The 13,632-nt window shown below is 36.5% G+C and overlaps 1 protein-coding gene across 1 annotated transcript in view; it reads right to left on the bottom strand.

The window, feature by feature from the left end:
* ptprga (protein tyrosine phosphatase receptor type Ga) overlaps nt 1-13,632 on the bottom strand; it is a 257,643-nt gene that overhangs the window by 64,776 nt on the left and 179,235 nt on the right. Inside the window, exons 5-6 of the mRNA XM_088916863.1 lie at nt 10,812-10,907; nt 4,293-4,359 (exon numbers count right to left, since the gene is read on the bottom strand). Coding sequence (XP_088772989.1) covers nt 4,293-4,359; nt 10,812-10,907 — 163 coding nt within the window. The remainder of the gene's footprint in view (nt 1-4,292; nt 4,360-10,811; nt 10,908-13,632) is intronic.

Here is a 13,632-nt window from a genome sequence, read left to right as displayed (position 1 = left end):
GAGAAGAAAATGGAGAAGAAAATGTAAAAAATAATACCTGAAACACCCCCATAGCTCAGATTTTACAGGATTTATTGACTATCACAGCTGCAACATTAAACACCCCTGAAAGCAGAACAATTAATTCAAAAACCTATTTGTTTTCATCTAAGCCTGTCAACAGCTTTTAAGCCTCAAGTCAGAAAAAGAAATGTTTGTTAGACTTAGCAGTATTAGCCAGAAACAATAAACAAATACAAAGATATTTCTCAAAGAAAGCACTGTGATAATTATTTTAACAATTTCACTGTACAATGGGTACAATCTATGAAAAGCTGACTGTAGCACACATGAGAACACTTTTTATTAAACAATGGTATTCTTTTCACTGGGAAATCTAAGGCCTAAAACAGGGTTCTATAAACTGGATTTATTCATGTCTAATGGTGTTATGGGCTCTAACATCACAACACTAAGGTATACACAAACCCCTGAACTTTCTTTGAGTAAATCATGGGCACAATACACCTCTTCCCATCCTACAGGTAGAACTAATCGGAGTTGAGTTCAACTACTCTTGATGAGCTTTTCGACTGGGACTTACAGTATGAAAAGACCCATACAAAACTCATAAAAAAATAAACTTGTGTGTCTCGTGTGTGAAAAAAATAAACAAATATCCCAAACAAATATGAAACCCATTGTATTATGTTTGGAACACACTAGCTAGGAGCAAAACAAGAAAATAAAGCTTGTACATTCTTGGACATAACTCTTATTCTCTAAAACTGGCTTCTCAGCAAGTATTTCATATGTATATACATCCACTGCTATGTTATATATCTTAGACACAATTGGGAGTTAGAATATATGTTATGAACATAAAAAAACCTCCTCTAGTGTTTTCTACCTTTATATCTTTAAATTTAGGATTGGCAATTATTTTGGTGATAAACACTCAATGTGAAATAGCCATATACTGTATGCATTTTTCATGTGTTGACTCGCAGCTACAAACCCTGCAACCACACACAGGGGAGAAAGGAAGTGTAGGCAGTCTCCTCCAACCTGCCCACCTTTATTAATACAGCTTGGGCGAGAGAAGGAGGACTTGGTGTTCTGAAGAAAGCCACTGGAAAGCTTTGCAAAGGCTATCTGTATAGATGTGATGGATTTCATTTAGACAAGGTGGCTAACAGTCAGTTTGAGGCAAGGACATACAGAGAAATTCAAAAAATTTAAGGAATAAGAAGTTCAGTGCTTATAGCTAAATGCCAGAAGTATCAGGAACAAGATACAAAAAATAGAAGCTACTGCAGTAGTAGAAAGTTACAATGGGACTGGCATCGCAGAACGGTTAACAGGGAGTGCTGGTGATGAATACAAGAGTGGAAAAATGGCATTCTGGACAGGTAGGAAAGAAGGAAGAGGTGTACAGCACTATACTGTACATCATAAAGACCCTTCAGGAACAAGCAGTTAACAAAGAGGTTATCAGAATTCATATGGGTTAGACTTAGAAAAAGGAAAGAGTGTAGTAATGCTACAGACCACAAATATTTAAAAAATATATCCAGATAGATTTTTAAAATGCAGTACTATATAATAAAATAAGTGGTGCAGATGTGAAAGAAAAGTGGTTATTGTGAGAAATTTTAGTTGTCCTCACATAGATTGGGAAAAACCAGTGCAAGTTTCAGCAGATGAATGTGAAGTGTTAGATATGGGTTATGACTGCTTTCTCCGATTGCTTGCTCTGTTTCTTAGAACGTCGAACTAGAAAGATTGCCTATATAGATCAAGCCTTTTCAAACATTCAAGATCGTGTATGGAAAACACAAATGAGAGCACTATTGTGAACTGTGAATGTTACTTGGTATGTGTGCTTTGAAGTAGACTTTGGAAGAGTTCAGGCAGATTCCAGAACAACGGACTACAATTTCAGGAAAGCAGACTATGAAGGAATGAGAGTTTAAAAGAATGGGATAGGATGATATAAAATCAGTGAAGAATGGATAGCAACTGCTTAGAGATATTCTGTTTGAAGTACAGAACATTTATCTCAAGGGCGGTCAAATCTAAGGCTAGAAACTAGGGTGAAATTTTAATTTCTTATTGGTCAGGTGTTTCCTGTTGCATTGATTGTACCCACATAAAAGAGCTGTGAATGTGTGGTGTTGGGTTTGCTTTTTGCTCTTCCGTTTGGTGTCTTCAGAGTGAGAAGGTCTAAACCAACATACGACTAGAGAACTGTCTACAAACTGTCTATAAAAGAAAACCAAGCAATCTGGATGCTGAAAGAGAAGACAAATTCAATCAGAACCATAGCACTGAAAGTGGACATAGCAAATTTAACAATCTGGAATGTCTTAAAAAATTGAAAAACTGAACCAACTAATTATAGACCAATATGATTAAGGAAATGAATCGTATCAGAGGATTGTCAATGTGTATCTTGCTTAATTGTAGCTAACTTGTTAAAGAGTTTTTTGGACAGCAGTAATGGATACTATCAGAGCATATTATATGGTTTAATTAAATTGTCAGAGGGAGTATGATCCTTTCTCCATTAGATTAATATCTGATATGTTAGTATCTGGATTAAGAACCAGTTAATGGATAGAAACAGAGTACAAATAAAGGATGAATGCTGAAACTGGGTCATGGATGTAATCAATGGAGTACCCTAAAGATTTGTGCTAGGACAACTGCTCTTTCACATTTATATCATTCGTTTAGGCTCTAGTATACTTGGTAAACTCAAACTTAGTAAACTCAAAAAAGGTATTACTCAAACAAGATTAGCAAAAGAAGCTAGAAGCTGCAAAATAAAGTAAAAATATTTAGAAACATTAAAAACTGGGAAACACTTTGCACTTCACATGTAAACTAGAAAAGTGCAATGTGGTAAATGCGGATAGTGAAAACAAACTGTAAAATGAGAAAGAGCTTGAAATGACAAGAAATCCTCAGCTATTTATGTTGACATCTTTTTCAAAGGCAATAAGAAATACAAAAGGGAAATACAATGTTAGGCTAGCTAGTTAAATGTAAATCAAGTGATGTTATATACTAATATGATCTCAATTAAAATTTGTGTACAATCTGGGTCACCATGTTAAAAAAAGATACTTCTCTAGAATATGTTCAGAAGAGCGACTTGAACCTAACTCAAAGCTGGGAAACTAATTGGACTTAAGTGAAAACAAGAACTTACACAAAGGTTTGTGAGAGTCTGAAACAAGATACAGAAGCACACTGTGAAAGCCAATGTTATTGCTTCATTTGAAAAGGGCAGGATAAGCAATTTGGAATAATTACCTGTTAATTAAAACCAAATTAGTGGGATAACTGGCCTGTCATTAAGCTTTCTTATGTTCATAAGAAACTATTGTCATTAAGCAATTTTAATTATTATATTAGTTATCATCATTAAAGCACACGGAAAGCGACAGTATACACGAGTAGCCAATATCAAGTGTTACATAAGCTAAATCATCTATTTACAGTACCTGTCAAATCTGTCCTCATTGTCAGGTGTTCTCAGTATTAACACCATTTTATCCTCTCTACACCTCCAGGAAGCTCAAAGGCTATATTTTGTACTACAAAACATAAACCTATCGGGTCTTACTGCGAGCTTAAACCACAGTGGGTAAAATTTCAACAGAAGTTCACAGCAGAATTGTACCTGTGAAACAGTGAAAGCCTATCGAGTAAAAACAGTAGAACAATGCAAATGTACCAGACTTTTGCATAGCACTGAGTATACAGAATTTTGTCACTCAAAGTGGTACCATTCACTTCCTACTGAAGAACAAGTCAAGTGTTTTGCCCTATCAATGGATTACCAATGAGCTATGAAGCTTTCCGTTGCAGGGTCACCTGTGCAATTTACTCCCGTCTGAGAAGAAATTGAAAATCATTTCCATGAGACAGCAACATGAGTCTTCTCTGAAACCATTCTTTTTATTGTACCCCTCAGAATAAAATATGTAAATAACACAAACTGTCCGGGGCAGTGATAGTTATTAGGCCTAAAATGCACTTGCTGTAACCCATTTCATGTTTTTACTGGGTCAGAGAAGCATGGCCTCAAAAGCCCTTTCCTCAAGTGGCCCAGGTAAACTGACAGTGATTTTGTCTGTGTGCACTTCTGTGTGGAAGAAAGGCTGGGGTATTGCTGTCACGTTTAGCTGCTCCAGGGAGATAAACGGAGATCTTCAGCCTCTGGGGTTGTCTATCAAGAAAACTACCGACAGGCCGCATCCCAGCCAATAATAAGATGGATAAATCTGAAGTATTTCACTCACCGTGATGAACGACGCCCTTCAGCCCATGGATAATCGAGTCCACTGCGGGATTGTCCTTCTGCCCAGCCTACATGGAGAAAAAAACGACAGATGACAGTTCAAATCTGCTGTGACATCCAGAATTACAGGACTACTTTAATCTCTCACAAAAGATGTTTTGCAAACCCAAAACAATGTCATATCTGAAATAAAAATTAATCAGTCCATCTGAGTACTGATCTGATGAATCTCTGCAGACAAGTCAAAGTAACAGAAATTCAATCCTCCTGTCTCCTATTACGCTGAGGCTAAAGTCAGATTATCAGGAATGCTGCTTCTTCTTTTCCTCTACTTTGTAGATGCTCTGCTGATTTTTGTATTGTGATGAAAATGTCAGTCTCCCTCGATCCCAGGGTGTCTGGGAAAGAATTTGCTGTGATAAACAACTGACCAATTGGAAATAACTTGTTACCCTTTTACCATTACATACACATTAAACCAAACAAAGCAAAGGAACATTTCATAGCACACCGAGTCTGCTTACTGCCATTTACTAATGCAAGAGCAGTAAGTCATCGGTATTAGTGTTATTTTATTATATGTATCTCAGTGAAAATACTATTTTCTCTTCTGGCTCATTTAAATCTGATACGTAAAACCTTGTTCCACTTTCCTTTATGAATAAAAGCCACATTATATTGTGGCTCACTTTCACAATTTTTCTCATGCTGGTCATTTGAGACTTTCAAGATTTTTGCTCTTTCCAAAAGCATTTCATCAGTAGCTAATCACTCACCTGTCGCTACTAAAAATTACAAGTGTAAATGAACTTCATCACTTGCATTGTTTAATGATTATATTTGCCCTAATATGCTGCATGTACACGCCAGGGTTAATATCATAACTGCTTGATTAATATGACCAACATGTCTGGTTGAATTATGAAATAGAGAATACTGGAGCATCATGTTCTAATTGATTATCACTGGCAGGGCCTACCGTAGGTGTTGTCTAGCGTGAAGAAACAAAGTACAGCAGTGTGGGAGATGGCAAAGGACAACTGCTTATGAGCAGCATCTGAGATTTTCAAGCAATCATTATCTAAGTAAAGCCAACCATAACAAAAGTAAAAAGAAGGAAGCTTTTATTTTCCTAAACACAAGTATGGTCATATTGTGACCATTCGAAAACATTTTCAGCATGTGCCACTCCAATTTTAAAGAAGATGAACTATGACATTTTTTGGGATGTGGAGAAAACGTCTTAAAGTTAGCAGTCTAAGCCACTGGATACATTTACATTAGCTGGAGAATGAGTGAAAGTCGAATGCTAGCAGTGTCCCACAGATTTATCCCTTACATTTAGGCATTTATCAGCCTCCAGCCTCAGAGGTGACAGTGAGCACCGCTGCATGTAACTTCTCTGAGAAAGACAGATATAGCAAAAGGAAGGCAGACAGGAAGGATGCCAAATGATTTTACAAGTATGCTGAAAGGCACTGAAAACATAGCGAACACTTCTGAAAAGTACTGCAGCATGGAGAGTGTAAGGTGGGCTTCCTTTTTGTAACATACAGAAAATAAAGAGCTCCTGCACTGGGAAATCAATCTGTAAAAATATTATTCAAGGAATCACTCATACAATAACTAAAATACTAGAAGATGTTTTGTCTGGTAGCCATTGGTAGGTTTGTCTGCAGAGCATACTATATGTATACCAAGCCTGAAATGAAAAAAAAATGTTCTAAGCAGTATTTTATTTATCCCTATAAAATGATTGAATGTTTACATGTTAAGTCATGCACATTTACAAATTACCTTCATAAACTGAGGGATGGGTGTATATATTGTACATCAACTACTAAACTGCAGAACTTAAGTAAGAGTTCTACAGGCTCTGATGATGAGCAACACCTGTGAATGCTGGAAATCAGGAACTAATTACATTAACAGTACCAGTGATAATAAGTGGGAAAGAGATCAGCTTGTTTCATAGTAATCATAGGTCTGGTGTTTTTAAAAAGGAAACTGAACATGTTTATTTGCTAGATATCACTTATATAAAAACTGCAACAATTCATTTTTAAGACTACTGAGGTCTGAAAAGCAGCTATTTGTTGCATACAACAAATTGAGAAGTATATATTTTTCCACTTCTCTCAAACCACATTCCATTAATTTAATTTTCTTTGATAAAATAATAACAAGGCCTTTTCCACTAAGTTCAAAAACCTCCTTTTGAGATCACAAAAATTGGCAGGTACAGTTTAACTGAGATCAGTAATGGATTAGTTGATGAACTTGCACAGTGTGGCATGTGTGGTACAGTTATTGAGCTTTTCATGCAAAGACACGGCCCTGTCAAACTAGATCTGTGACTTTCTCAAAGAGGGGCACTTACTGGATAAAGGGAGAGATCTACAGGAAGTGCTGTATTCGTGACAATGATACAGTAACTTCAATAAAGTGACATCTGCTATAATTGTGGGCAATGCAGGCTGAGACCAGGCTCACACTGAAACCTGGCGGATGGATCTTACTGCAACTGCCACAAGGGCAGGAACTAATGGGCTTAGTACAGGCTGTGCATTTGACACCCATGGTGTACAGTCTTGGTCATCCCTGTTAATAAAACAATATTAATCTCAGGAATCAGTCCACAGAAGAGTGACCCCAAAAAGAAAGTAATGTCATGTATTGTGAAGCTGAAAGATTTCCTGTTTTAAGTATTCAAAATCCTCAAAGGATCTGACAAGGTCAGTACAGCTGACATTGAAACATGTGCCCAGCTTCACACCTTGTTAAATTTTGATATTAACAATGTTAAAAAGTTAAATAGTTGTTAATAACAATACCCATGTTATCAAAGCTGTATACTGAACATTTTTCAAGAAATAGCTTGTCTTGTATAAATTAACTCCAAGCACCCAAATGAGGCAGGTAGGCTGAATGGTCTCCTCTCATTTGTAAAAGTTCTTATGCACCTGATATACAGTAAATTTCTATTATACTTTGGGAAAGATATTGACAGGAAAATGGGGATAATCTCCTGCAAACAGAAACAGTACATTCTCCTCTCCAGCATCCACTTAATTGCAGCAACAGCAAGTTCAAGTGCGAAGTTAGGAGGACATTTTCTGATTAAGGACAATTGAGCAGCTCAACAGACTATGTAAAAATGGTGCTTATTCAGGGTAAGATGAATTAAATCCCAACGCATGAGAGACAGTCCTACCAATACAACAGCAGCCAAGTGGCCCAGTGATTGATGGAACACATAGGAGCCACTAGAAGAGAACTAGTTAGATCCCAAACTTTTTGCATTAAAGGAAAGGGAGGATAAGACCACACTGTGCTGAAAACAACAGAATACCACATATCCACTGAAATGCAACGGTGATTATTTTTAAAAGTGATGTGATGCAATCAACGCAGCCAGAGCCACAATGAACTTGGGAAATACCTTCTCATTGTTCACATTCAAAAGCACATTGGCTTTGAACATCAACAGGGGTGCCCATTGATGATCTCTGTTTTTATTAGAAACTACACTAATGAATACAGTCTCAGTCCCAAAAAGATTATGTATCCACATCCACAGCAGAACACTGCGTATATCGACCTACTTAGCTGTGTACTCGCAATTATATTCTCTGCTCTCGTGTTTTTTTTCAGGAGGTAATCTACTGTACAGCATCTTGTGCGTTGATTACACTTGATTTTAAACAAGGGTGAGAGTTTCCCTACTAAAAGTCAACACCCCATCAATTCAATCTAGAGCATGCAGCAATATAACACTAATTACTGCAAACCATATGGCTGTCAATGGATCTCAAGGAAATGGCTTCAGTTCACATACTATGCACGTTTATTCTCTGTCAAAGAGTTTCCAAGCTAGCAGCACCTCTGCTCCAGCTTCTTCCATTATGTACAGTACTGTAACACTGCCTCATTATGTACTGTATACAGTTTAAAATCTATGCTCGACAAATAGGGGCTGCATCCACCAAATCTCAGATAGGAAATCCCTTTAGGAACTATTTGAAAATAGGCATCAGTCCACTGAGTGCTTCTGGTTAATGTATTTTTCATTAACTTCATGAGGGGGTGGGAACACAATAAACTAGCGTATCAGAAGAATAGACAATGATTAAAACAGTGCAATAGTCAACAATAGTCTCTTGGACAGATTTAGTCAAAATAAGCAACAGTAGAACTAAGGAATTTAAGATTAGCAGGTATAAGGGGGCAAGAGGCCCTTCTTTACACAGAGAGGTGTAGTGGTCTGGAACAAAGTCCATGTGGTTGAAACTCTGGGGCCTTGATGGGATTCTTGGAACATTAAACTACTAGCAATAAAATATCCTCCTCTCATTTCTAACCCTTTTATGTTCTTATGAGTGTTATATAATTACCAAAAGGCTTGAGGCAACAAATAATGACTCTGGATCTTCCTTTTGTGATATTTACCTACAAAAGTGACATTCAGAAAAATGGGAAAAAGTTTTAAATTTGTTTTAATACATAGTACACTATTCTCTTTTGCCAAGCGTACTGTGAAAACATTAACGGATATAAAACCTTTAAAAGATAGGACAGTCTATTACTTGCAACCTAAGATGATTTATAAAGAAATCTTCTCAATTTAAATTAAGCTGGAATGTTTCAGCTGACAAATTAATGTGGTCGAAGCTAATGACTAAATAATGCTTTTCTAAAAGTACTTACTGTATTATGAGATGCAATTACATTTCTCCTGGCTACAAAAGCACAGAGAAACCTTTCTGAAAATGGCCACACATCTGGGTTTGATCATTTCTTTAACAAAACTAAAGCTAAACCATAGGAAATTGTATTTGTGTAAAATAGTGCAGTGCATTAGGCATGCCAGCATTTTACTTAGCATTCAGCACACTGGGGTTTGTGCTACACGCACCACAGAAGATCAGACAGAGTAGCTGTACTGTAGATATAACGATAGTTACAGTCAAAGGAGACCAGTGAAATGTAAAAAAAATTAGAACAGTTGTATCTAACAGAATAACACCATTGTATTTACAGAAATCCAGAAAGAGTGTTTAGGTAATTCTTGCCATGTAACTCAATTTTCAAGGCATTTTCAACAGTTCATCGTAATAATGGTCCTCAGTAGGCTCACCAGTCTTGCTTGGCCCAGCTCACCATGACAAGCAATAGCACTGAAAGAAGCTGTCCAGCCTCTCTGCATCAGGTAACAAACTCACAAGCTGGAGATAAATGAGCACAAAGATCAAACTGGCAGATAGTACAGTGGGTTTTTATTTCCTCATCCAACAGTTCCAACAGCACTAAAAACATTGTTCCTTCATAAAAAAACATTACATAAAGCTCTGTTTTCATTTTCAAAAGTTTTGTGTTAATTAAAAAACCTCATACTGTTTAATCTATCTGCTAAAGGAAGACAAAACATTGCTACTGCAAAGAAGCACAAAGGATATCAAAAGCTCAGAACCTGACAATATCCATCTGACCTGAAGCACTGTGTATCCCCCCAGAGAACTACAATACAATTATTGATCCTCAGTCCATATTCTTCAATCCTTATATCCAATCACTCTACTGAACCTACAATAGCTCTGAGAAAAAACAGCTGCCTACTGAATGCTGAGTAGGCATTATCTCACTGTTAGAGCTTGTGCTAAGCCACTTTGTAACACAGCAGGTATCCTTAAATGCTAGACAAATACTCTGACGTCTTATACCTTCTTATTCTGATTGATCAGCCTTTCCTGATGTACTGTAACAATAATGCCATGTTAAAAGTTTGATGACCGAACATAAGCTTTAAGTTATGCATCATTACGATTGATAAATTATTTCATGATGATGGGTTGGGAATATAGAAACGAAGGACAACAGTGAAAAAAAAGGCAATTCAGTTTCTCATTTTTCAGTCTCAGTGTCTGTTTGACACTGTTTCTCTGTTTTTAAGAAATGCATTCTTTATGGAGGAAGCAAGCCTAACGTCATCTCACACCCAGATGTCGGCTCTTGGAGGCCGACGGCATGCATGATGGAAAGAGGAGAGCCATTACTATTCAGTCTATGTATAAAGGGCAGAGACGGACCTCAGACCCGGGATTATGCCAAAGCCTGATGGTAAAGTATTAAAAGAAAGGTAATGGCGCAAGTAAAAGCCTACTTATGCAATCGATGCCACAAAATTAACTTTTAATCCCAGCAATTCAGAATGATTGAGCTGACAATAGTTTTATCCTCCATCCTTTAAATTTAATGGAGTGAAAAAAATTCTGTACAACAGATCACACTCACTACAGAAGGAGAAGGCTCCTTTTTTTTCCCCCCCAAGTCCCATGAGACTCTGAGAATAAACTGTTTTTTTAAGAGCGGAAAGACAGTCCCTTTCGCTTAAATTTATAAAGAGGCGGGCGGTTTAATTTTATTGCATTTACACAAACGTCAACACTACGTCATTTCCTAATTTCCAGGAAGCATTATTCAATGAATTTGAAATTGTAAAAAAGAACACAGAAAGGCTTACCTGGAAGAACACGGCCATTGCTGCTATTATTCGTTTTTCATTAACAGCAGTACTGAAGCTGTCAAAATCGTCTGAATTATAAAAGTATATCTGCATCTGTGAAACAATGGATAACAAAAATAAAGCATTAGCAAAGCATCAATCATGAAGTGCAAAAAACACATCTGTGTTAAAACTGGAACACAAAAGTGAAAGATTACACAGAAAAAGCAAAACAGCAGCACAGTGAAATGAGGGTGGGATGCTGTTGGGTTGCATCTCTATTTCTATTCATTTTACAGCCTTCCAAATAAGCAAGAGCAAACTTGAAAATAAAGGCTACTCTATAAAAAGATGGATATGCATAGGACATTGATGGATACGCTTTGAGACCAATCCATAGGTATCACACACTTTGACTCGATAGATTAGAGTGCTGTATGTACCGGTATGTAAATGAGTTTTGTTTTCCATAAAATAAGCCTAATTAAAAAGTTTTAGTTTGCTGCAACATCGCACAGACTGCAACATCACCTGCTGTAACAGGTATTCCTGTGAATGCAATTTGCACTGAATTAATCTCATTTAAACTGTGCAGAGAGGAACTCTTCGGGTTCCGTTCTTCATCTAGTTTTGGTCCTTTAAGAGTCTGCAGTGTAATATGTGTTCATTGACAAAACACAAAGTAATTCAGTTATGTGCTCATTATTAAGAAAAAATATTCATACAAATATAGTCTATGCATGTCCAGTGAAGCATGTGTGTGACAGTGCTAATACTGTACGTATAAACATATTTATCCTGTACCTCTTGGTTTTGAGATTATATATACAGTTTAAATATTGCTCCTTTAGGCATCTGTTACTCAGGGACAGTAATCAAACAAAACAATTACTTTTATTTGCCAAGTGTATGACAGACAAGTCACTTCACATCTGTTCACTCATTGCAGAACATACGTTGTGCTTCTCTTCTTTTGTCTGCTGTCACTGGGAGATGTCATAACTGCTCTTCCACATCTAAGAGGACTCCCCGAAAGTTACCAAATCCCACAGTAGCTCAAGTCATTATTTTATATTAAGCAGGCGGTGAAAATATATTTCTATAAATTACCAGACAGCTATTTAACTTGTCAGTGTTACTTTAGCCATGAGAGGTTTTTTTTGAAGTATTAAAGAATGTTGCATTAGCTATAGTAAAAATATACAATATATGCCCACAGCAATAAAAATGTAATGAAGGGTTTCAAATATTGAATGTATTTAAAACTACATCAACTGTATCATACAGTGATGAAAATAAACATGCATAGGTCATGAAGGAACATTTATGCAAGGAATAATTAACTTTCAATTTCAATAAATATGAAAAGAATAAAGGAGGATTTTGGATGTCTACAGCAGAATCACTTTTGACATTTTAATTATATTTAAATGAACAGAAATGTATTGAAATAAAAAAGTATTACAATAGCTTTATTTCTCAGTGCAAATACACAATGTCAAAAGCTTTGCTACATTTCTTCCAGCATTTTTCTCCTTGTACTGTTCAATGTCAATGAGTTCTGTATCACATGCAGGGATTCATTTTCCAAATTTAAATTTAATTGATCAAATTATGAAATTTAAATTGAAATTATCATTTTACATTTACTATCTAGGTATCATTGTGTTTTGGTCCTCTTCTATAGCTTCACAGCTTCTCTGAATGCTTAAAGAAATCTAGACCGATTTGTTGACAGGTTACCAGGAAGAGATGGAGCTAGGAGCATTCTCATTCTGGACATTCCTTCTTTTAGTGTCAATGTCACTTTGCAATGCGCTCTGGAGATGTCTTACAGCACCTGACGTTTCAAAAAAAGACCACTGGCACCTGTTAAGATGTCGTGACAGGAAAACAGTTCTCAGAATTCCAGACATATTCCTGTATCTGCAATTAATAATTTACAAAGCAACACTGCCTGAGGCCTGTTTTTCACTGGCAAAGCAAAAGTAGGTAAGATCCACGCACACACAAAAGCAGAACAAAATAGAGAAAAAAAACATAATGCTTCCTGTACTTCATGACCATAAATGCTTCTTTAAAACCGAATTAATATTTTGAACTTGGCAGACTTTTTGCAAATAATGGAGAAACAACTTATAGATTGTATATATACAATCAGGTTGTATATTTCTCAAATAAAAAAAGTATATCTTAAGTCCCTGAAGTAATTCATTAAGTATCCTTTACTGGGGAATCAATTACCAGCATAGCCTGGCCTTCACCATAATGTTATGTAACTTTGGTAGCTTTATTAGAACCGCAGGTGTGAAGCAGATGTTTCATTTCTGTGCCCAGAATGTGCTTGCAGGCGCTCTCCCAACACACTCGGCTCATCTGAATATTAATAGGAGTTCATCCTGTTTATTGAAAGTCCATCAGAATTTGCTGGCTGAATTCAATAAACTGGAAATGTGACTACTTCTAAGCCATGCAACAATAACAAGACAATAAGCTACGATTCTGTTGGAAATCACAGCATATTCCGTCTAGAGGATTAAGGATGTACCCTGAATCCCAATACAAGGTCTCAAGAGCATGTTATCAAGCAAGATAAAGCCCTTTACGGCTTGTAATGCATAAAATGGTGATCCTAAACACACAAAGCAACTGAAGCTAGGTATGGGCTTTATACACCCAAAGAAATCAGAAAAATGCATTTCAGTCACACAAAAACTTGCCACAGCTCTAGAAACAACACATTTCAATTCCATTTTACAAAACCCACAAAAGCACCTGTAAGAGAACATGTGATAATTCATATCTTTCTTATTCATCATAACACTCTTGAAATTAACAC

This window comes from Atractosteus spatula, chromosome 5, assembly GCF_055471065.1.
Source record: "Atractosteus spatula isolate fAtrSpa1 chromosome 5, fAtrSpa1.hap1, whole genome shotgun sequence".
NCBI lineage: Eukaryota > Metazoa > Chordata > Actinopteri > Semionotiformes > Lepisosteidae > Atractosteus > Atractosteus spatula.
The sequence above is the reverse complement of the archived record's forward strand: the minus strand, read 5'-3'. Positions and strand labels throughout refer to the sequence as shown.